Below are 23,143 nucleotides of genomic sequence, written 5' to 3' on the forward strand. Positions count from 1 at the left end.
GTATGTTAGCAATGTTGCTGAACATGTGCGCTTGATTACAGTCACTTTGTGAATAAGTTTTGCATTAGTTAGTTAAAAAAAATGACGTTAAAAAGTAACTTCTTCACTACCTTTAATGGTCTCTCTTAATTAGGATTTTTTGTTTTTTATTTTGACAACATTGCTGTGGCAAATTAGCTAAGATGGTGATACAATCCTGATAAGTGTTTCATTGCATCTGTTTGACTTTAGATAATCAGACATTAATAAAGGTTTTAACTGCACACACTCCGTGTTTGGCACGAGGCAAAACTCCTCTTAACAACTGTTCTTGAAAGAAACGGATCAGTGACCAAATGACAGCAAGAACAAGCAGGCTGAAACAAATCTTAGAGGTAAAAAAGCAACAAGCGCACAGCAGCAGCAGAGAGTTCTTACAAAGAAAATGTTTATTTAAGGCTGGTAAAACATCACAGGTACTGTTGATGCACTAAAGCTAACTGGCGATTTGGGGACCACAACAGAGACAGCAGCTACACTATTGATTTCATGTCCAACAAAATTGATTCCAGGGGGTTAGTATGTTCCAGACAGTAGTTACACTATAATAACGAGTTTCTCAGCGAAAAACGCACCAAGTGGCAGCGCTGGATCATAGAGCCAGGAAGCAGCTGCACTTCCCTGCGCTGTGGCTGCTCTACAGCCTGAATGTCTTCAGCACCACTCACGCTGGACAGCGCCCAGAGCAGCATTCTGTGCGTGTGTGTGTGTGTGTGTGTGTGTGTGTGTATGTGTGTGTGTGTGTGTGTGGATGGGTCATTTTAAAGACATCTGTATCGTCCTGTGTGTGTTTGCGGCGCCCCGCCCCACTTGTTTCCACCCCGCAGAAGCTGATTTGTTATTCCATTTAAATGAAGAATGGCTATTGTTTTTAATCAAATGGTAACCATGAGCCAGAGGGACAGAAGCTGCCGACCACAGCCAGGCTGATTTACACCTCCCCTGTTTTCCACTCCCTGCCCTCCCTCCCTCCCTTTCTAATCTTCCCCTCTTTTCTGTAATTCTCCTTATATTGCGCCCTCACTTACACTTTTGCATCCTCTGACTAATTCACATACCGCTTCTCCATCGCAGACTCGTTGTTGTTTCTGCCACAGTTCCTCTCCTCATCGTCCTTCTTCCCTGCATATAATCTTTCTCATGATTTCATCTGTTCGTTCCTCCACTCGCGCAGTAATGAGACAACAAAAGTGTCAACTCCTGTTCAGGCTCCACAATTATCCACCCCTCCCCTATGCTTTTCACACGTTTCATCCACCTGTCCTCCTCTCCCTGGTCTATTCGCACACTAAATGTCTCACGATTGCTTCTCATAAAAAAAAAAAAAAAAGAAAGAAAAAAGAAAAAGTTTAATGGCGCTTCATGAGTTTTGTTTTATTCAGTTGGAGGGAAAAGAAACTGTTACCTGACTTCAACCAAACACACTTTGTTAGGGTAGTGCATGTAGCCTTATGTAGATACAGTACTGACAGTATCACCATTGGATTTTGGATTTCAGGTCGTAATATTTCAGTTCAGTCGTTACTTCATGTACGTCCATGTTCGTTGTGGTTTGGGCGCAATGATGAAAGCTGAATTTCACAGCTTGACTCCCTCGAAATTAGGTCACAGTTTTATGGAAGGAGGCAGTTTTTTTGTTCCACCATTTACTATGAACAATTTGAGTGATGAGATCCTAATTTTCACCTATTTGTAGTTCATTTACTTACCTATGATGGCATGTCCGGGGAAAGCTTTAAAGATTTCTTTGAGGTGTGTTTGCTCAGAACTAAAAAAGAAAAAAGAAAGCCTATTATCACGCAGATTATTTGAGTAATTTCAGATATCACGTGCGCAGGATAAGGACTTGACGTAAATGACTGTCCGTCTTGTTTTTATTTTTCGTTTGCGTTGCAGTATTCACTAATTGGATGTTTTGTGTGTTCTAGCTGGTGGAGCCGTTGACACCGAGTGGAACAGCCCCCAATCAAGCACAGCTTCGCATTCTGAAAGAAACGGAACTCAAACGAGTCAAGATCCTCGGATCTGGAGCTTTCGGGACGGTTTACAAGGTACAGCACAAATTCAAATTTCGCTCTCATAAGGTACCTCGCCTAATAAGTTAACAGTCTTCTAAATCTGGCGTGAGATTGTGGCGAACATCCCACATCATGAGAGGAAGACGGGAGAGACAGATTGCAGGATGGTTAATGACAGGAAATGAGATGGAAGGCTGGAGGCGGGAGATGAAAAGAATAAGTAATAGCAGACATGGAGACCCCTGGGGTGACAGTGAAATAGGAGATAGCTGAGGTCACCACCAGTGCATCGATGGGCTGGGGAGAGGTGGGGAAAACAGAGCTTAAATTAGAGAGAACAGACTCTCTCACGCTCAAGTATATAATTGGTCACTTTGTGAATCCATCTGTTCACATTACTCCACCTCTTCAGGTCAGCGCTATAGTAGCCGGAGCGGTGTCTCGCTCCACAGGGGGGGATTTACAGCACCTTCAGGTGTGTCAAAAAAATATTTGGTATTACAGTGTGTGAGCTGCAGCAGCTGTCAGCGGCTCGGTGGTCAGGAGCCGCCACTGGAAAGACGCAGAGATGTCTGATATCTTTATCATGTCGACATTTACAGTCATGATCTTTGATGCTCACATCCCTCAGAGATTAGTCTGGTGGATGAACAGAAGGCAGCATTTCTCTCGTTTTCTTATCAGGTCAATGTTCGAGTCAGATTCCCACAGTCAGCAGCATGCATTTCTAATTCTGTTTGAATCAACTTTAACATAAAAAAAAAATTGTAAGACAAAAAGTAGCAAAATCATGTTATGTTTTGCTTCCCCCCCCCCCCCCCCCCCCCCCCTTTTAAAAATCTTTTTTTTTTACTGCATACTTAAATTCCCATTTAAAACTTGATGGAGAAATGTTCACTTTTCTCAACTCACTGGTTCATAGGAGAGAACAAACAGGATTCTCAGTCATTTGCTTAATCTACAAATTTACTGTGATTTTTTATACACCAAAGTATCCAAACGTCACGGACATACTGTGGCCTTTAATATAATATCCTCCCATGGATATTTGCATAGTTATCAAGAGAAGAACTGGCTTATGTCAGTTGAATATGCACAGTCATTGCTGGGTGATAGCACATATAAAAAGTTTATGGGGCATTCATAAAAACATTTTTGAATCACTGCAGTCAAAAGATATTGACTTATTTCAGGACATCAAGAAAATTGGCTTAAAATTGAACAAAATCCCACATATTTCACTATTTCTACTTTAAAAAAAAACCTTATAATTGAGCTTCATTTTTTATCAACTTTCACCCAACAGTCCTCCTAAATCAGAACTGGGTAGTTAAATGGCAGATTTTCTCATCTGTGTCACATTTGTCACGAGAAACAGGAAATAAACAGCTGTTGACATCAATCGGCAATATGGTATCATCAGGATCTGTTCTTCTGGAAATGGCCATCCCTCTGATCCCCAGACTTTCTCCTGTCCTGTTAACAGGAACAACCGATTTCAAAGGGAAACGACAAAATCTGAGATACTCAAATATTAAGGTGCTCACAGGTATAAAACAACTTACTCAGCCAGACAATGAATTCTGCGCATGGATGTGGATTCAAGATTCAACACTGTCCTGAATAGTAAACGTCTGCAGATCAAATACCACAGACTCAGTCTCAGGAATTGGAGCGAGCGTTCACGTTTCAGCCGTCACCGTCGGCGTGTCGCTGAACGTGCCGGCACGTTGTTGCAGAACAGAGGTGAAACTCATTTTAAACATTTTGCAAAAAAATGGAGAGGTGCTTGATTCCTCTCCTCTTTTAAACGATTTGGCAGCTGCTAAATCACTTTAATCCTACCTGAAATTAAATACTTCAAAATGATTAAATAGTTTGACTTAAGTCTTATTGAAGGGCACAATACCCTTAATCATACTGCGTGGCAGAACATTCTCACACACTGCCAAGGAGAATTAAGAGCGTTATTTAGAAAGTTGAATTTCACAATGAAAAAAAGAGTAGAGTTTATTACTTGAGATTCCTCCTGTTTCGCTGGGATTCGTGGTAAAAATGCTTTTTAGATGGAAAATCCTGTGTCTTTATGTAGTGTAATGAGTGACTATATTTATGTCTGTGTTTGTGTTGTTGTTTCTTTATCTAGGGTATTTGGGTCCCAGAGGGTGAAACTGTGAAAATTCCTGTTGCCATTAAAATTCTAATTGAAGCCACTGGACCTAAGGCCAACGTGGAGTTTATGGACGTGAGTATTCAGAAAATTATATATATGCTGCAAAAAAACACCAGAAAAATGTTCAATATGTCTTTGAAAAAGCTTTTTTATTTTTTTTGTTTTCATAAAGTTAAAATGTTGTCATTCCTCGACACTTTTGCAATTCAATACATTTCAGACACTTCCCTTTTACTCAGGTAAACATGTTGATTCAGCATTTTTACTTTTACCTGTATATTTTTTTCTGGAGTTCTAGTAAGGCAGTCTCTCCGAGGAACCTACTGAGCCGAAAACATATAATGTTACTAACATTTAAATGCAAATATCAATTTGATATAAACCTCTGAATCCAGTTATGTGTTCATGAATACAAGAGATTAAAATGCAAAATCACTCAGCTTCATGCACCAAACAGTTACTGATTCAAATCAGTGATCGAAGACTGATCGTTTGCTGGAACCAGTTCAATCTGCAGATCAGACACATTTTGTGAGACTTGCTGAAAAGATCATGGAGCAAACTGTGTCTTAAAGTGACGAGTTTGATGTCTCCAAACACGGTTTCTGCAGAAATGTTACAAGAAAGCACAAACTGCACATCAGCATGATGAAGCCATTAAGAACTAAACTTAGACACCAGAATAGGAAGCATCAAGGGCCCTCAGGATCGCGACAAACAGACACACACTCTCACACACACACACGCACACATCATGCCACAGGCTCTGAGCACGGTGAACTAGGCCCCATTTATAAAACATTCACTGCTTGGCTTATTTCAAAAGGAAAAGTGAAGGGAAAAAAAAAGTCAAATTTATTACCCTGCGATGATGCAATGCAGATGAAATAACTCCCATCAACACACACGCACATGTGCAGTCACACACACTCGCTCACGCTGAAAGCGACCCACTTGCACTCCTGCTCTGCACTTAGTTTAATAGTCTAAAAGAAATAGTTTAAGAGTGTTAGCATTTCTATTTTTACACAAACGTCTTTGATGAATATCCCATGTGTGTTTAATTTTTATGTCAAACGTGCTTCGGGGGCTTGTCTGACAATCTGAACACTGGATCAAGTAATGAAGGGGCAACGTGCAGAAGTCCAGGGAGAGGGAGGAATGTTAAAAGAAAATGGAGTGGATTTGATAACAGAGGTGTAAACATGATTACTCACGTGGAAAAAAATGCCATAAAAACATGGATTATAAGATTAATCTGCTTGAATAATTAAAAAAAAAATGTCTTTAAGTGATCAGTTTGGGCTCGGATCCACAGCCGCCATTAGTCTTTCAGGGTGTCATTCATGACTTACCTCCAATAAGAAGCTTTTTTTTCTGCAAACTTAACCTAAATATCAAGAACACATTGAAAATATGTCTCTTATTTTTCCCCTCAGTATCATTTTAAACAAATTCACAGGTGTAACCAGACTGCAGTTTTTCCTGTTCAAGCAGGATGTTCTATGAATTATATAATTCATCGAATCATCACTATTTGCTCAGTTATTGACACATTTGAATGCAGTTTATTTTTCATGATTCTGACTCAACGGCCTTGAATTTACAAACGCTTATCATTTATTTATCTCACTATTTGCTATAACACTCGATTTGATTTCATGTTACTGTAAATAATTGAAAGGAGTCGGCACTACTCAAGCTTGTTTGCTAATGATTATGATTAAAACTCCTTTTTTTTTTTTTAATTCTGAAGTTCATAATAAATGCTGTACAAATTTCATCAATGAATATATTATTGCTGTGGTGCAGTGTGCAGCGCCTTGCTGTGGGGATTGCATGTTCTCCTCATGCATGGCTTTTCTTCCTCTTATTAATCCAATTTTAGCAAAACCAAACTATGAAGCGCCACAACCCTGGATGGCACCGAAAATGGAAGGATGGTTAATAATGAGTGTTCCTCTCGTGACCTCTATTACGATCCTGCTCCTTTGTCTTCTGAGTGCTCGGCAGCGGATGCTCAGCTTTTACGCCAAATTTACTCAATTAGACATTTCTAACAGAAAGAACAACAAGGACCGGAGTTTAGTGGCCTTCCATTTGTTGTCCTACTGTAATTGTCTGCACTTCAGCAGCTGAAAACTTTCTGTGAGTAAAAATCAATTTTCAGGCTTGCTGGATGTCTGCAGCATTTTGGGGTTTTTTTCCTCACTTGTCCTCAGTTACAGGAATTTGTTAATAAAAGTCAGCCGGAAACGAGCGACTGGTTTTACTGGGAAGTGATGATCGGCACAAGCAACAAAAAAAACAAAAGCCTTGTGCAATATTCATTATAGTTATTCGATTCGATGGGTATATTGGAAGTCGTGAAACATTAACTGTTTCACCTGTAGGCTAGATAGTTACCAGGCTGGTGGCTGATAGGCGCTGACATTACACTCAAGGGAAGATCAGCGGAAATTACACAAAGAAAGCCAATTCCAATCATTTGGTTTATGTTCATGTTGAATTTGGCTGCAGGCCACAATCATTTTCCACCCACTGTTTCAAAGTTGTCACCATTGATTATGTGTTAGTGGCGCCTTTGTGTGTCGACTTTTGTTTGTCACTCTTTACCTGTGCCGCACTCGGGAACACAACGCATTTCTTGAAAGCAATCAAAAAAACTATGTGACCCCGCCACACAATTTGACTGTGTCTCAGTATTGCAAGTGTTTGGCAGGAAAACAGGATGTTAATATCCTGCAGGATGGTTTTGCATATACATGCGTTCAGCTCGGTGTTTGTCTCGGCGCAGTAATGATAGAAGCTGCAGGAAGGCTGAGCTCGTACAGCATGTTATTGCTTCTGAAAGCTCAACTGCTCAAGGCTTGTTTTCACCAAAAGTGGGATAAATCTGTATCAAACTTGCAGTCTGTCCTTGGACATTTTTTTTTTTTAGCTTTCCTTTTGTGAATGAAAAAAAAAAAAACACCCTTTTTTATTACAGTTTTACTCTAGGTTATTGTGCAGGTTTGGAAAACTACTGAACTCCCAACAATATTAACTTATAATCAAGTAATAACAACAATAATAATAAAAGCAGAAGAAGAAGAAGAAGTTATTTTTTATTTTATGGATACTTTTTTTAAAAATCATACGATATTTTTTTTTTCTTTTTTTAAAGCAGTACTTCCAGAGCAGGAAAAGCCCTTGTTTAATTGTGTGGATGCTGATTTTTATTTTTATATTTAAGTCAATTTTACTTCATTACCTACATCCTCTCTGCTGGTTATACCTCTAAATTATCATCATTATCCTGCTTTCAAATTTATTCAAGTGCTTACAGTTTTTTTTTTTTTTTTTTTTAACAACATCCAGTTAGATATTGTAGAGCTTCTCATCTGTGGATCAGACTTGATCTGCTGTTCGATGGAAACGTTTCATCATAAAGCTTCATCCTGACAGATAAATATTGAAGTAATTAAGTTGAATCTGGAGGGTCAAACTGTCGAGGAGCAGATGACAGACAGACTTTGCCGTCCCGGCTCTTTGACCTAATTCGCCGTGATCTTTTCCGTATCTTTTCCGATCACCGGACTCGTGCGGCGCGTGAGCAGCGATCTGATTATGTAAGCATTGTGATCGATGAGCCGTACGAATTATAGACTGTGTAGTGGTTGTATCTCTTTGTCATTGTTTGGCGGCGCCTCGTGCACTGTATATCTGCCTCCTCCCAGCAGACACACACACAAACACACACACACACACAACCGCCGCTTCCTATCTGGTGTGTTTCATTGCGGAGCCATCCATCTCATGATGAATTGTCACATTAACCCATAACCCTCTCAGCCACCCTGCTTCACGCGTGTGTTCACGTACGTTGGGTCGTCGCGCAGTCGAGCAGAATAGATGGAGGCCTAATTCTGTCTTTGGTAGCTGTTTCATTTGAATAATAAATAGTGCATATCGAAGGATCTGATACGCAATATTGCCGACTATAGGCACAGTTTCATCACACGTACATATTTCATACAGAGCAGTGATGTTTAATGCAGAGCATATGTCATTACACTCGTAAAGAGATCCCACTGTACGGAAAAGATGAAGACCAGTAAGATACAGAAACCTCACCTTGCCGTGTTTACTACATTTTTAGTTTTCCACAAAGAATGCTGACAGTCTTGAAGTGGTGAGTCACTTTGATGTTTGAGGTTTTTGAATAAAATTCTACTTCTTTTGACCGAGTGCAACCTTGCTGCTAACTTCAAGAGGAATTTCAGCCTTAAACAGAATAAGAGGTCCTGTGATCTTTGGCAGTTCAGTCTTCACTTGTAAACATGATGGACTCTCTGACAGTGTCTCCGTCTGGAATTTGTCTCTTGACATTAACAGGTTTAGCACAGTGTAACGTAGCGTTGTGCAAAATTCAAATACCTTGCTTTTCGCACAAATACAAGCAATGACAGTGATAATAATTCATGAAAATTACAAAAAAGAATAACGGCAAAATGAGAATACGTATCACTGACATAATGAAATATATGATCTTCTTTTTAAAACCGCACATGATTGACAGTGATTCTGAACTTTTACGGGCAAACACAAAAACCCAGACTCAGAAGTTTAGCAAAAAGCAATCTCACACCGTGTGCCATTGCTACCACCCACATGTGCAAATCAGCAAACAGGACGAGAAAACACTGTCCTGAGTAACATTTTGCAAATGTCAATTTTGAATAATGAATTTCTACACAGGAAAATGCAGAAATTACACAAACAGGAACTGTGGGAGGTGAACAAAAGAGTGTGATTGAGAAAAGAAAACTTTGAAGGACACCTGCAGGATGCAAATTTACATTACGAGGTGGAAACTGTTCAAAGCAATCGACCCCCAGATAATGGGTGGAAGAAAGGAAAGAGATCAAATTTTGCTGATACTTCCTGTACTTCAGTTCCGGTTGAGCTGTGTTCTGTACACTGAGGAAACCCCACAGTGACGCTGTCTGTGAGTTAATGCGAGTTGATCGGTGTTTGTAAAGCGAGCAGTCGATCTCCTCTCTGATACCCCACAAGCAGGAGGTAAACAGCTGGTCATGCTGTGTGTTTCTCTCGCTTCTCAACACACACAACAAAAGAAAGCCCTCAAAAACTCAATTTAATGTGATAAAAGTTTTCAGGCCGGGTTTTTGTTTGTCTTGCAATTGCTGTTTAATCCGGGAGATCTGTGTGGCATCGCAGCAACAATGAAAATTGGGAGATTAAAACGAACGACACGATCAAAACAAATTATTTCCACAAGAAATACACAAAAGATTTTGTGGCTTAATACACCAAAACACCGTGATCCAACGGCGAGTTGCTGCTGTGGGTCAACGGGCTGAAACTCAACGCTGCTAATATTCCAGATTATCCCACAGACGGACAGAAATGCTTTGGGAAACAGTTTGTCACGAAATAAGTATCCAAACTTTTGTTTCTTAAATTATATTTTGAATCGCGTGTGCTTTTCGCTCTGTTCTTCACTCGCTTTGTATTGTTCAGTAATCACATCTATACATGATTTTAATCTGTCAGTTTTAAAATGCATCTTATCAAACACGATAACAGAAGTCCTATTGGTTTTAACTTTTACAGCAATATTTTATTCCTGGACACTGTGGTTATGTAGTTGTTAGCGCTGGTTTTGCCATTCAAATAGTAATGAAGACAAACTGTAGCGTCTGACTTCCAACAAAGTTAGAAACAACTAAGAAAACTGTCATGAAAGGTTTGTGAGGAATTGCAGGAAAACTATGAGAACACTCCTAAATAATCTGGAGGAACTTCAGAACGGGTCCAAGAAGAACTTTCAGTCTTGACTCTGATCAACTTTGGGGTGAATTCATCTTCCGCCTTGAGAAATCATATATAATCTGCAGCGAGGCAGAGCAAGCACCTTCATTCCTATTGGCCTTTTAGATACCATGTCATCTAAATGTTTGTTTATTTGTTTAATATTGATTGTTTTCACTCCTGGTTCTGCAGCAAAATGCTCCTCAAAAATGACAGTTACTTTGCAAGTCGAACCTTGATGAAACAGTAAAAAAGACAAGAATGTTTCGGAGTTCAGACCAAATGATCATTTGAATAGTTTTATTGTTTGAACCGCAACTAAAAGTGGTTTTATCGACTATTTCCTCAATTACCCAACTAATTTTTTTTCTTCCAAATTCCAGAATAACCTGATGCCTGTAACGGCCAAAAAACTTCTCGTTTGCTTGCTTTTTATTCTTTTTATTTTTTTAACTGTAGCTTCTCCAGTTGATGAGAATGACCACTCAAAACAAACACTCAGAACATTGACACACTTGTTACAAAAAAAAAAAAGCCTTTAATTTGTTTTTCTGTAACTGAAACACGGAGATCATGTTTTATTTTATCACATATTTGCGCCTGTCTCCGCCCACATGCCTGAGTGTGTGTCTGTCTCATCCAGGAGGCTCTGATCATGGCGAGCATGGAGCACCCCCACCTGGTCCGGCTGCTGGGCGTCTGCCTGAGTCCCACCATCCAGCTGGTCACACAACTGATGCCCCACGGGTGCCTGCTCGACTATGTCCACGAGCACAAGGACAACATTGGATCGCAGCTACTGCTTAATTGGTGTGTCCAGATTGCCAAGGTAAGGACGAAAACATCATTCATTAGCGGTTCGAGGGGCCTACATGGTCGGTAGTTTGACATGCTTGGCGTATTTGCTTATTAATTGAGTGGTTAATTTGTTTGGTCGCAAACTAAGCATGCGGTTGTGTGTTTGGCTGGCCTGTTGATTGAAAATGGGTATTTACTGCATAAATACTCGTGTTTGCTGTGGATTATACGCACTCGCTCACAGCCGCCTAACAGTCCCATTATGTGCCGACTAATAGAGGCCGAGTGAATCACTACATTATTTCCAGACTGAGGAAAAATAATGTTTATGTTGGGCTCTGCCGCATGGCCGCGAGCCAGAGACAATGGTGAAGAGCGTGTGAGCGGCGCTGGCGGATTTTCGCGGCAGACAGCTGCTCCCTTCTCGCCAGCCTCTCTGAAGAGCTGAGGTAAATAATTCAAAGTCTCGCTCGACTTTGGAGGAGGAGGTATGGAGCGCAGGAAATCAGTGTTACAGGTTCATGAATGTAGGTGTGCGCGACGTGACACAACAGACTTTCCTGAGCCGAGGCGACTTTTTTTTTTGTAAACCTGCTGTTTTTAAAGTGTGGGAGGATAATCCCCGAATGTTTACTCGTGACTCCCAATGTTCTTCTCATTATACGGTATTATTTCGAACAGCTGTTGGAATCCAAGGGCAATAAAACGCATGAATCTGTTTATTCCTTTTATACTCTTGTATGTAAATATCTGGTCAGCCGTTCTGAATACTAGCTGGTTTTGATTTTAATTGCCCTCCATTATCAATTAATCATGCTGGGTGAAGCAGACTTTTTTTCTGCCGCTGCGCCCCTCCTGACGCTCGGTGGCGTCCCCGCTGGACGCCCACCACACACACTGCCGGAGACCGCTGGTGTCAAACATGTGGCTGGAAAACAAACCTTCTACCACCGCTTCCCAACGAGTAACATCACAAAGACAGTTTAATGTTAATTTCTGTGGTTTCATCAGTAATGCAACAGTAAAAGCATCAGCGTTATGATCAAAGAGCAGATCTTTCATCAGATTCCCCGCATGAAGCTAAAAGTCAAGTCGTTTTTGGTGTTATTGAATGCAACACAATTCAAAGACGGAATAGGAGCTCAAATGCAGCATACGCCTTGTGGACATTTCACTTCATTTTTTCATGGATAAAAATAGAATAATGGTAAAATTGAACTGAGTTTTCTTCTTCTTGTATTCAACATAAACATTTCTATGATGTTATGTTGAATGTTTTTTACTTTTTAAATGTATTTTGTGCCATTTTGCCAGTCAGTGTCTTATCTCTGCTCCAGATAAACCTTCAGTCTGTTCTGTATTTATTGTTGAATGGTCTACTTCCATTGTTGGAGTGTCTGATGCATATATACTCCTACACATGGTATAAAATTAGCATATTATTTTAATATGTCTCCAAATAGTCATTTTTTTTTAAAGGCAGATGGAACTGTCACATGTGGAGAGCAAAGAAATGGGTTAAAAAGCCAGGAGAAGCAGAATGGAAATGGCACAGCAGTCCCAGATTTAATATCTTAGACAAATATTTCTGTTGCCATTTTTGGCTAAGTCAGAGGCAGGGAGCACTCCTGTGAAAATATTAAACCATCAATTAAATTTGAGACACGGTTATGATCATACCACATATGAAGTGCTTTTCTTCTTCTTTTCAAACATACCAAAGGCGATCACTGTGCTGAGCTCACAATGTTACCATGCTGCGCAACACAAATATTTTCATGTTATGGAATTAATCACACAAATTACTTTTGTAGAAAAAGGAATGGCGATCTGCAATGTGTGCATGAATAAATATACGGTACGCCCACTGTGAACAGTTGTCAACATGGAGAGATATATAATTCATAAAGGGTAGATATGATGATGCATTATTTACCACCATATTGTGTCTCCGTGTCTCATGCACATATTGTTTAGGGGTTTTCAATAATTGGCTACAGCTCCTGGAGACAACAGTAGCCATCGGGGTCCAAGGTTAATAAGGTTGCAACGACTTGAGAGCTGTTGTGCCTCCGAACACAAAGCGTCCTTCACAGCCTGAATATGAATTTACCTGAATGCTGCCGACAAACTGAACTGGTTCACTTAGCCTGACGCCACCGGACGTGCACACGCATCGCAGCCTTTAACCGAACCACGTCTGGAAACGTTTCTCTGCACTTTTTTTTTTTCCATTGGTTTTATTATGGATGTGCGCATGGCCCCTTGCAGGGTCTTACATGTTTCTCCAGGCTCTTGCATGTGGCAGGGCTCCACTCTGAGGCAACACCCTTTACTCTCTGTCACGGCCACCATCACAGCCATAGATTATTAATGAAGTGATCCGCCATGAGAGTCATACTAATGAGCAGATTCATCAGGCGACTACGCATTTAGGACCCTCCTGCCGCTGCATGTTTTTTTTTTTTTTAAATCCTGTTTCATCTTCCTATATTCTCTTGCTTCATCCCACTATATCACTTCATCCTCATTATGTCTGCTTGTTTTTTTTAAACCGGTTCAACCTCTCACTTTTGGTGTCCACAGAGCTGATCCTTCAGTGTCATACTTTATGACTTTAGTGCTCCTTGTCAGAATGTGCTAAGAACCCAATTGCTGTAACAATAAATACTGCAGTTAATTTGGGCAAAGTCTTCCACAAACTTTTGTTGAAGGATAATATATTGATTTGCCATCGTTGGACTGAAATGCAGCATCTCACCACTCAAGTTGTCAAGCAGGAGAGAATCTCGCAGTTGAAAGTGTTTGGTTTCAGGCAGAGTGTTAAGACTCACACCACCATGCACAGCACTGGGACTGTAATAAATATATTTTGACAGTAAAAACCTCATACCGGCCTGGAATGGACTAAGGACTTGAGCATTTTCCAACTATAAAAAGGTTAAAAGCAGGGTTCATTCTGGAGAGATCTTCTGTCCATCGCACTGCCAACACACAGACAGGAGTCCACACACACAAACCTTTGAGTCAGACTCTAACCCAGCCGCATAGATTTTAAATAGATTTCTAACATTGTTATGGGAGGCCACCAGGTTGCGCAGTGGTTAGCAAGAGTGTTGTGGTTTCAAATCCAGGCCTGACCTTTCTGTGCACGGCTGGCATGTGGGGCTTTAGTTCAGGTTTTCTGGTTTCCTCCCTCTTTCCTGAAATATGCATGCGAGGTTAATTGGTGACTAAAAGTGTGGGCGTTACTGTGAGCGAATCTCCACTTCTCTGCATGTCTTCGATGGGCTCGTAACCTGTTCGGAGTGGATCCTGCCTTCATTAATAATTAGCTGGGAACGGCTGCAGTGAACTGCAACCATGAACTGCATAAAGCAGGACTTTAAAAAATGGGTGACTTTTAAAGAATTGAGGTAATAAATTGCATTACCAGAGAAAACAAAGAGATATCGTGCAAACTCATCGGCAGGTTTGAACCAGAAACCATTGTAACCATGATGCAAACCTGTTAACAGCACCATAACAGCGCCTCTAGCTTTAACTGATTAAACTTTTAATTAACAACATTCACACATCCCCGGCATAGCTTTGTTTAATGAGGAGCAGTTTAGTCTTATGTTTACAGTACGCTGCCGTCCAATTCATCACGGCTGCGTTGGATTACCTCAGAAGCCGGTCAGCTGTTTACCCTGAGGTACCGAGTTCTGCAGGATAACGTCTGAATGAACCGAGTGTGCTGCCAGAGATAGTTTGAGATTTAGATTCTCTAAAACTTTAATCAATAGCCAGTTTAAGCAGCATATAGGTGGAGTATATAGAGTTCAGAGCCGACTTATATTTTGGCCACTGGCACTTTTGCAATCGTTTCATTCGGCACTATTCACTACATCAAAATTTCTCATCCAGAAATATCCCAACTTTTGTTGTAGCCTTTCATCAAACCGGTACTGACAGAGTGACGATGTCTATTATGTATCCAACAAGTTTCCCGTGTCTTTCTGATGGATTGTAGTAATAAATCTTTAGGTTACATTGACTCCATGCTTTTCGATCTCTGCAGGCCTCCGTCTGTCATCGGAAAGCAGATCATTACTCGAATTTCATCAGGAATGCAAGTTGTGATAAGACGGAGTTTGACACACAGGAGCGCACAGAATCCATCAATAAGCGCCAGAATCAATTACACTGAAGCTAACAGGCTTGGTGTGAAAATACCGGTGAAGTATCACAGTTATATTTTGCAATCTTGTGGTAAAAATGGAACCGTTTGTAAAGAGCTGTGAACTCCATTATTTGCAGTCGGTTATTTTGTAACTGCTGTACATATGTTAAGGTTATATTCTAAGATGCAGTTGTATGCAAAAAAAAAAAAGCTCACGTTCAACGGCGTGTGTAGGTAGAGTGTACTGCTCATTCATAAAATAACAGGAAAAACTGTGTGAATACCTTAAATCTTGACTGTAGTTGGTTAACAATGCAACTTTGTTTGCTGCCTGACGATAATAATACATTTCATCTTAATACAATTGCTGCTTAAACTGCGGGTTTTCGACAAGGAAATTACACCTTTGTCAGTCTGGCAGTCGCAACATTTAGCATGAAGTTCCATAGCTGCATGTTTCTTTATTCTTAATCTTAGAGTAATAATACTTCATCAAAAGAAGCTTTAGAGAAAAGGCTGTCTGCAGGGATGCACCGGCAAAGCCCTCGTCCTACATTTGTCAATATTTATGCTTTGGGTTGCATCCAAGTCAGGTGTGTGTGTGCGTGAATTCAGGTGTGTGTGTGCGAAGTCAGCTGGCGTCTGGTAAGAGGCCCCACAGTGTGCATCACAGGGTCATTTCTCAGTGTAAAGCAGACGAGGCAAACATGCCTCTCTCCACCTCATTACATACATCCCTAGGGTTCTAATGAAAACTCGGTCCACTCCCTCTCCCAGCCCGGCCCGACTGTCGTCTCTCTTCACTCTGCTTATATTTATTTCAGTGTGTGAATCTCTTTTTTTTTTTTTTTCCCCCTTTCTCTCCAAATCTGTCTGAACATTGACACCAGAAAACAGAACAAAAAGAGAGAGAGAGAGAAATATTGCGCACTGTCACGGAATCTCATATTGTGTTTTCCAATCTTTGGTTTTCAGGTATTGTAGTTCCACTATTGTCATGCAAGTAATAAGACTGGACTGTTTTCACACGTCTTTGCAGTTACTTTATCTTTTGTCCAGCTGGCTTCCTCATGTCTCCGCTCTGTTTTTTCAGTGAGATACCTCACCCAGTGCCGCTGATTGTTTTTTGTTCACACGAAGATGTTCGTTATGCTCAAATGTAGGCTAGCATCATGCATCTGATAGTTGTTTTTTTTTTTTTTAGTTCTGTTATTCAAGAAATATATTTGAAGTGCTACTTTTGTTAAAAATGAAACATTCATTTTTTTTTACTTTTTTCCTGCTAACTGGCCACAGCTGCAGTAAAGTAGTTAACAAAAATACCCACAAGCTTTGAAAAATTGCACAAATGATGCACATTTGCATTCGAATTTGAATGAAGAAGTTTTGATTAAATGCAGACGGTAATCGGATGTTGATCATATGACTCGGCGGTTTCATGCATGCTTTGTTTTTTACAAACTACAACCGTCGGCCTTCCTAAAAAAAAAAAAAAATCCAACTCCGGCTTCGCCAAACTCTTCCTCCCTCTTTGCAGAAAACATTCAAGTAGCATTCAGACGTTTGATTCCAACCAGTGCTGGCAGATAGCATCCCCGCTCCAAGAGTGCATGTTAAGACATAGAGGGAGCAGCACATCACAGGCGTCGAGCCTTTGATACCGCCGAGCCTCAGAAATGTCAACAAGTGTCCGCCTCTCTCCCTTCCCCTCGCTCTCTCCCTCGCGCCGACTGTCTCTCTCCTGCTTTCATGTCCAAACTAATTAATTCTGAAGCTTTTTTTTTTTTTTTTTTTTTTTTTTTTTTTGCAGCGGTCTTTCATGATTGCATAAATAAGTGTATGATTCAATGTTAGCGACCAGAATACCTCTCTTCCCCTGGGTAAATATCAGCTGAAAGGGGGGTAGAGGCTTCATGCATGTTTTTATCACTTGCATTTCTCATCAAAGTGGAGATGTTGGAAGGTAGAAATAATAAATTTTAACATTTTTTTTTTCGATTTTTTTAATGTTTTATGTAGAAGTGTACTTTACAGTATAATTAGTAGCTCGTTGTTGGAGCTGTAGGGAGATCCATGATAATAATGAAGTCAAAAGTGAAACAAGAAACTGGATCAAACTGGATAGCGAGGATAACGTTGCTTTTCTTACCGATTGTGATTTCATCCTGCGAAGGTGCTTTTATTAAAAACCATCCCTCCAGCCATCCCTCCATCCATCCATCCTCACTGCAGTTCATCCAAATAAAGACAAGATCCATCCTGCACTGTCGACCACAGAGAAAACACTCGCACACACTCGCATCCATAAACAATGGACTCAGGAAAAACACGCAAACTCACCGCTACAGCACTGTGCAGCCCAGCCTGTACATGTGACGCAGTTACTGCGGTCACTTCGTCATCGTTCGCCCTCATTATTTGTCTAATTTCTAGAATATAATTCTAGATCATGTTTATTGGATGCGCTTCACCCAGTTTTATGAGGAAAATAAAGATGAAGGCATTTAACAATAGACAGTCATCCTTTTGGCAGAATAATCCCCGTAAATAATGAGCGATGCTTTGAAAAGTTAATGTCATAGAATTTAATTTTCTTCTATAAAGCATTTATTGATGAAGATAAAAAGACGTTTTTGCAGAACCAAATATAACACCTACATGACTTCCACCCATGGATGTCCTTGAAACAGAAAAAGTCTGATTACTAGTTTCTTGAGTCTCTTCACTCCAACAATACTACTTTTGTTTTTCAAGGCCGTGTATTTTCTAACCTCCAGATGAGCCGGTTCTGAAGGATTCCCTCAAAGGGGTTGAATTACTTTGGAGAAGTGCAGAGAGCTGTGCCTCTCCTGTTGACTCTATATGGTTCTCCTCTCGCTTCATCGAGGCCGTTTTCTTTCTCGGTGGAGTTTCCATGTGTGTTTTCTTCAGGTTCTCGCTCCAACAATCCAAACACTTGCTGGGTTAATTGCCAACTCCATAGGTGTCTGCATATGGTAATTATCTGTCTCCCCATTATTCCTGTGGTTTACAGTGACACTTGTGCTTTTCTAGCAAACAGTGTTCATGGAGGAAATCTAACAGTAAATATGAGAGCAAGAGTCTGGGTGCTATGTTAAACCATGTTGGTGAAAATAAAGATACGCTGATTTTGTGATTTGACCTGCCTTTCAACTCATACTTATCGCATGGTTCATGGCTGTGAAAATGAAATCATACTTACATAGAAGACGCAAGGAAGTCTCTGAGTTGGAGTCAAAATGTGCAGGTTCAGCTGGTTTTGCGGTTCAGGAGGACGTCTCACTCTGCTGGGGATTGGAAACATCAAACCGGGAAAAGTAAAGAAGGGTAAAAGACATTGTAAGAATTACATATCCCATCTGGCCTGGGAATGCCTTGGGATTTTCCCAGGATGAGACTGAGGGCTTGGCTGGAGAGAAGAGGAAGAGAACAGATGGGAAATGAGCAGACGGATGGCCTGTGATCTTACTAGTTACTGTAGTTGTCTTTTTTTTTTTTCCTTCTCACTTGAAAATGACTTCTGTTCATCAGAAACATTTTTTTTTTACTGCCCTTATAGTAAAACTTGGTCACCCAGACTGAACCCTGGAGGCAGGAGTCCAAACATCAAGGGAGACGACAAATAAATAGTCACTATAAAGGACAGGCAGACGTACAAAGAGCCGGCCTGCACCGACTCCTGGCTGCCACGCAAACCAGCCAAGAGGAATGCATTTTCTCTCTCTTCTCTTCTCTACTACATCTCTGTCCCTCACCCATCTCTCTCTCTCTCTCTCTCTCACACACACACACACACACACACACACACGCCTTCCACAGTGACACAGTTTTAACAGCATCAGGCTGAGAGGAGACGGATGTGGCCAGGTAGGGCAGTGAGGGAAATGGATGACTGCAGGCGGCCCACACAACGGATGAGACTGGCAGCTCGGGGAGAAGGGTCTCTGCTAATGAGTGACTGCCACAGACATGTGCGCACACACACACACGTGCACACACACACTCTGAAGAAATGAATCTTAACCTATTACTTTATATCAGGCCTCTGCCCTATATTTCTTCCCTTCATTTCTCATTACAAAACAGGTTCACTCTGATTTTATATGTATTTCCCAGTGGAAATAGATATACTAACACTCACATAAGTGCAAACAGAGATATTTGCATGTGTGTGTTGCCCCTGTCTGCCCATCTTTCCCCCGCTATCACTGCACAGCCTTGAGGCTGTAGAAATGGGCTGCTTTGGAAGCACAGGAAGGAATTTACAAGCCATACTTGAAAGGTTTGTGCACAGCAAAAGCAAATAACTATTTGGCTCTGCAGTAATTGTTATTGATACTCAGCGTTGTTGTAATGATGAGCTGAAGAACAAGGCTACTTGGAAGTGTGGCATTTTTCAGCTGACAGGTTTTTTCTGTGGGAATATTCCGACGCTTTGCGCCGTGATCCACAGTAAGAAGCCACAGAAGCACGCAGTCAATTTTTATCCATTTCAGTCGTCAATAAAGAAATACGGGCAAAAACTGTGTCGTCGATACTGCCATACAATACGCCTGTAGTAACACCGCAAAGTTCAAATTGCCCCTTGTTGTGCAACTTTTTGACTTTAACAGCAGATTTCAGTTTTTCTCCAGTTTAGATTGGTCAATTACAACCCAGCAGGTTCAAACTGTTCAACTGAAAAACCCTTTTTCACTGAAAAACTCTGAGAGAATGTGTTTTTCTTTTTGTTTTGTTTTTTTTGCCCCCCCCCCCCCCCCCCTCTGTAATATTTATGGAATGACATCTTTGATTGGTGATGGGTTCAGACATTGAATTTCAGAAGTAAAATAATACTCTCCAGAGTGAGTAAAAATAAGTTCTGCTGTAGGTCTTAGATGCACGGGCTGATTTGTTTTTGATTGATTTGTGTATTAAGTAAGAAGGCCCAACTCCTGAAGAACTATTTGACATTGATTCAGTGTGTGAATACTTGGGTGACTTTATCCATGCTTCCATCTGCAAAGGATTATACTATTTCCTTGCACTGACTTGCAGGTGTGTCTCTTACTGGCCAATAGCTTGCAGTGTCTCAGCCAATCCGGTGACAGACTGGATTGTTCTTCAGTTTCAATTAGTCACTTTCACTGCAGATGCCTTTCTGGGAGTGGGTCAAACCCTGCATGTGTGTTTGTGTGTGTGAGTGTGTATGTGTGTAGATGAATGCGTGCCTGCGATGATGTCTGGTTGACATGTCCACCCAATTTCCAGAAACAGGTTCGGGGCTCAGTGACTTCTCACCCCTCCAGGTCTCACGCCTGCCACACAGCTGATTGGAAAACTTCAGGGTGAACCTGCTCCTGATAATGATAGTTTGTTGCTTTTAAAACCTGTAGCTACTCGACTTTTTGCTAATGCAGGATTGTTTTCACTCTGTGTGAACTCAGCTGATCGCAAGATGCATGAACAGTAGTAATACGCATATTGATGTTTTGACTTTAAACAAATAGCGCTCGACCTGCGTGGTTGTTTCCCAGTTCCACTGAGATACTGAGAACATTGCAGATTTATTTTATTAAGACCATAATTAGCAGTTATTTCACTCACCAGTGCCTTGCAATATGTAGTCTACGGGAAAACGCATGACTTTATTGAAAATGTGTTCAATTCTTCATTAATTAGCCTGCATTTATTTGCTTGCATGTTAGTTTACATGTCACGGTGAGCGAGGAAGCCCATTAGGCAAGTTAACTGCATCTCCTGTTTTTGTTATTGAAACACTCATGAACTTCTGACCCCGACCGAGCATTTTCTCTTTTGTGCAAGAACTGGTCTTTGACCCAGTGTGTATCAGCTGAGCAAGCTTCCCAAATGATCAATTCGGGTGCAGGGAATATAATATTGCACTCACCGAAGATGAGAGAGTGGAACTGAGGAAAAAAAGCAATCAAAGTCAAGTCCGACCAACATGCTATTAAAGGCTTTAATAATCTCAACCTCTCCATATTACAGTTCACTGCAATTAGCAATAAAATTCTTAACGGGAGAGGACTTATGATGTATCTGTTGGAGTGCGGGTCAAGTTGCGTGGTCACACACACAGACCTGCACCATCTGTTATTTTCAGCAGTGTCTGACTCATACAGACGGATGGTAATGTTTGCTTGTGTGTTTTTTCCTTTTTTTTCATGAACCAAACAAATTGAAGTCCACTAGTCAAGGATTTTATAGTGGTGTTTTCCATACTAACGTAGGATAGATGTCTTTTTAATTAAAAAAAAAATGTTATAATGGCTTATCTGTTTATTATTATGACTTTGCAATGAATTTAAGTATGTGTGTCGTGGCGCAACATCGTGGTCACAGTGTGACTGATTGACACAGTGATACACTCCGGTGTTCGTCCAGGTAAAACTCCTGTTTCTCTCTTTGGTGGTAAACAGTGCAATAGAACACTGGAGCTGTTTGATGGCAAAATAAATCAATAAAAAGTATTGTATTGTGTACGCCGAAACTGATATTTTTGAAGGAGAGACACCCTCTGTTTTGACAAAAGATGATCTACACACACACACACACACACACACACACACACACACACACACACACACACACACAGCTCTATTTCTCTTTATTTGCAGTCCAACAACAAGCAAAGTTTGATACAAAAGATGATCCGCCCCAGAAAAGTGATGCTACGAAGGATTTCTGGAAACAAGAAAAAACAGAAAAAGATCACTATACAAGCAGGTCAGGGCTGGACCGGCACACACCAGAGCAAGGTTACAGCTGGAATGAACTGAGACACACACACACACTCTCACACTCAACTAACAAAACTGAGAAAGGTTCACATTCATGTGAAATGAGAGTAGAGCTACAGAGCCGGCTGCTGCATGGAAGTACAAAGCATAAATGTTGAGCACCAGAAATATATTCTCAGACCTGGAATGTCTGATTCTTCATGGTTCCATCTAAAGTAAACTTTATTACTGACCCTGTTATTAGGCGTAATTAACCCCAAGTCAGTGAAACGCAGCAGTAAATCTGCAGATTGAGTTTATCGTACCAATAATAAGTAGAGATGGGATTAATTTTAATAATTTGCAAGTTTATAATAGATCTCAAACTCTTCAAATTTCTCACCGCTTCTTTATTCTCAGATAGTTTTTTTTTGTTTTTTTTTTTTCTGATGGAATTAATCTACTGACAAGTAAAATGTATGATCAAAATATGAGGGATCACAAACATGTCTGTGGAAAATGCCATTTTCAACAGAAATTATGACGTAGAGAAAACCAGGAAGTGACAGAAATAATAAGCTATCAATTGTTAAATGTATCAGCTGAAACCGCTGTCAGCGAAAACTGTGCCAAGACGAAGTCGCCAATATTACCTGATCTTTTGACAAATTTGAGAGTTTGAGAAGTTGTTAAATCAGTTGGCAGAAACATTTGAGGAGTAAGTAGCAGCAGTTATTGTGTCAATTTTCTCCTTCTAGTCTGTAGTTAGCTGCAAATTAGTTTTGTATTAATTTGCAATTTAGGTACATTGTCCATTTCATTCATAGCAATCACAATCAGTAAAGAAAAAAAGACACGGCAGTAGGAAGAACATAATCAGCATGCTGACTCTGTGTCTTACTACAAAAAGGAAATCTGCTTTTCTCAAGGGGGATTTTTTTTTTTTTAAAGCATGCAGTGTCACTTTGACTCACATTTGATTCTCACATAATGAAAAGTTATTGTTTATATCTTCACTTTCTCTGTCCTCAACCAACCTCAGAGCCTGTGTTCCCTGCTTGCGGTGTCTCTCCGAAAACTCCAAACCGTCTCCAGGTGCGCTGTGGAACAGTCACAGTTCAAGGTCGTTCTTTTGTGAAAATCATGATCATCTGAGGAACGAGGCAAATAAAACTAAACTATAGAAAACCTGTTTGTCTCATTTCTCCTGATCAGGATGCAAGGATTGGCATTGTCGAAGCTGTTATCGTAGCCGAGACAGGATCCTCACATTACAATATGGCTTTTGTTAGGACTCGTCCACGAGATACAGACACGTCTCTCAGTCCCTTCAGCAAACAGGCTGGCTGTAAGGCACACACACACACACACACACACACACACACACACA

General features: G+C 40.6%; 1 protein-coding gene across 1 annotated transcript in view; it reads left to right on the forward strand.

The window, feature by feature from the left end:
* erbb4b (erb-b2 receptor tyrosine kinase 4b) overlaps positions 1-23,143 on the forward strand; it is a 288,218-nt gene that overhangs the window by 235,326 nt on the left and 29,749 nt on the right. The window contains exons 18-20 of the mRNA XM_030112004.1: positions 1,968-2,090; positions 4,204-4,302; positions 10,691-10,876. Of these exons, the coding sequence (XP_029967864.1) occupies positions 1,968-2,090; positions 4,204-4,302; positions 10,691-10,876 (408 nt within the window). The remainder of the gene's footprint in view (positions 1-1,967; positions 2,091-4,203; positions 4,303-10,690; positions 10,877-23,143) is intronic.

This window comes from Salarias fasciatus, chromosome 16 (genome assembly GCF_902148845.1).
Source record: "Salarias fasciatus chromosome 16, fSalaFa1.1, whole genome shotgun sequence".
NCBI lineage: Eukaryota > Metazoa > Chordata > Actinopteri > Blenniiformes > Blenniidae > Salarias > Salarias fasciatus.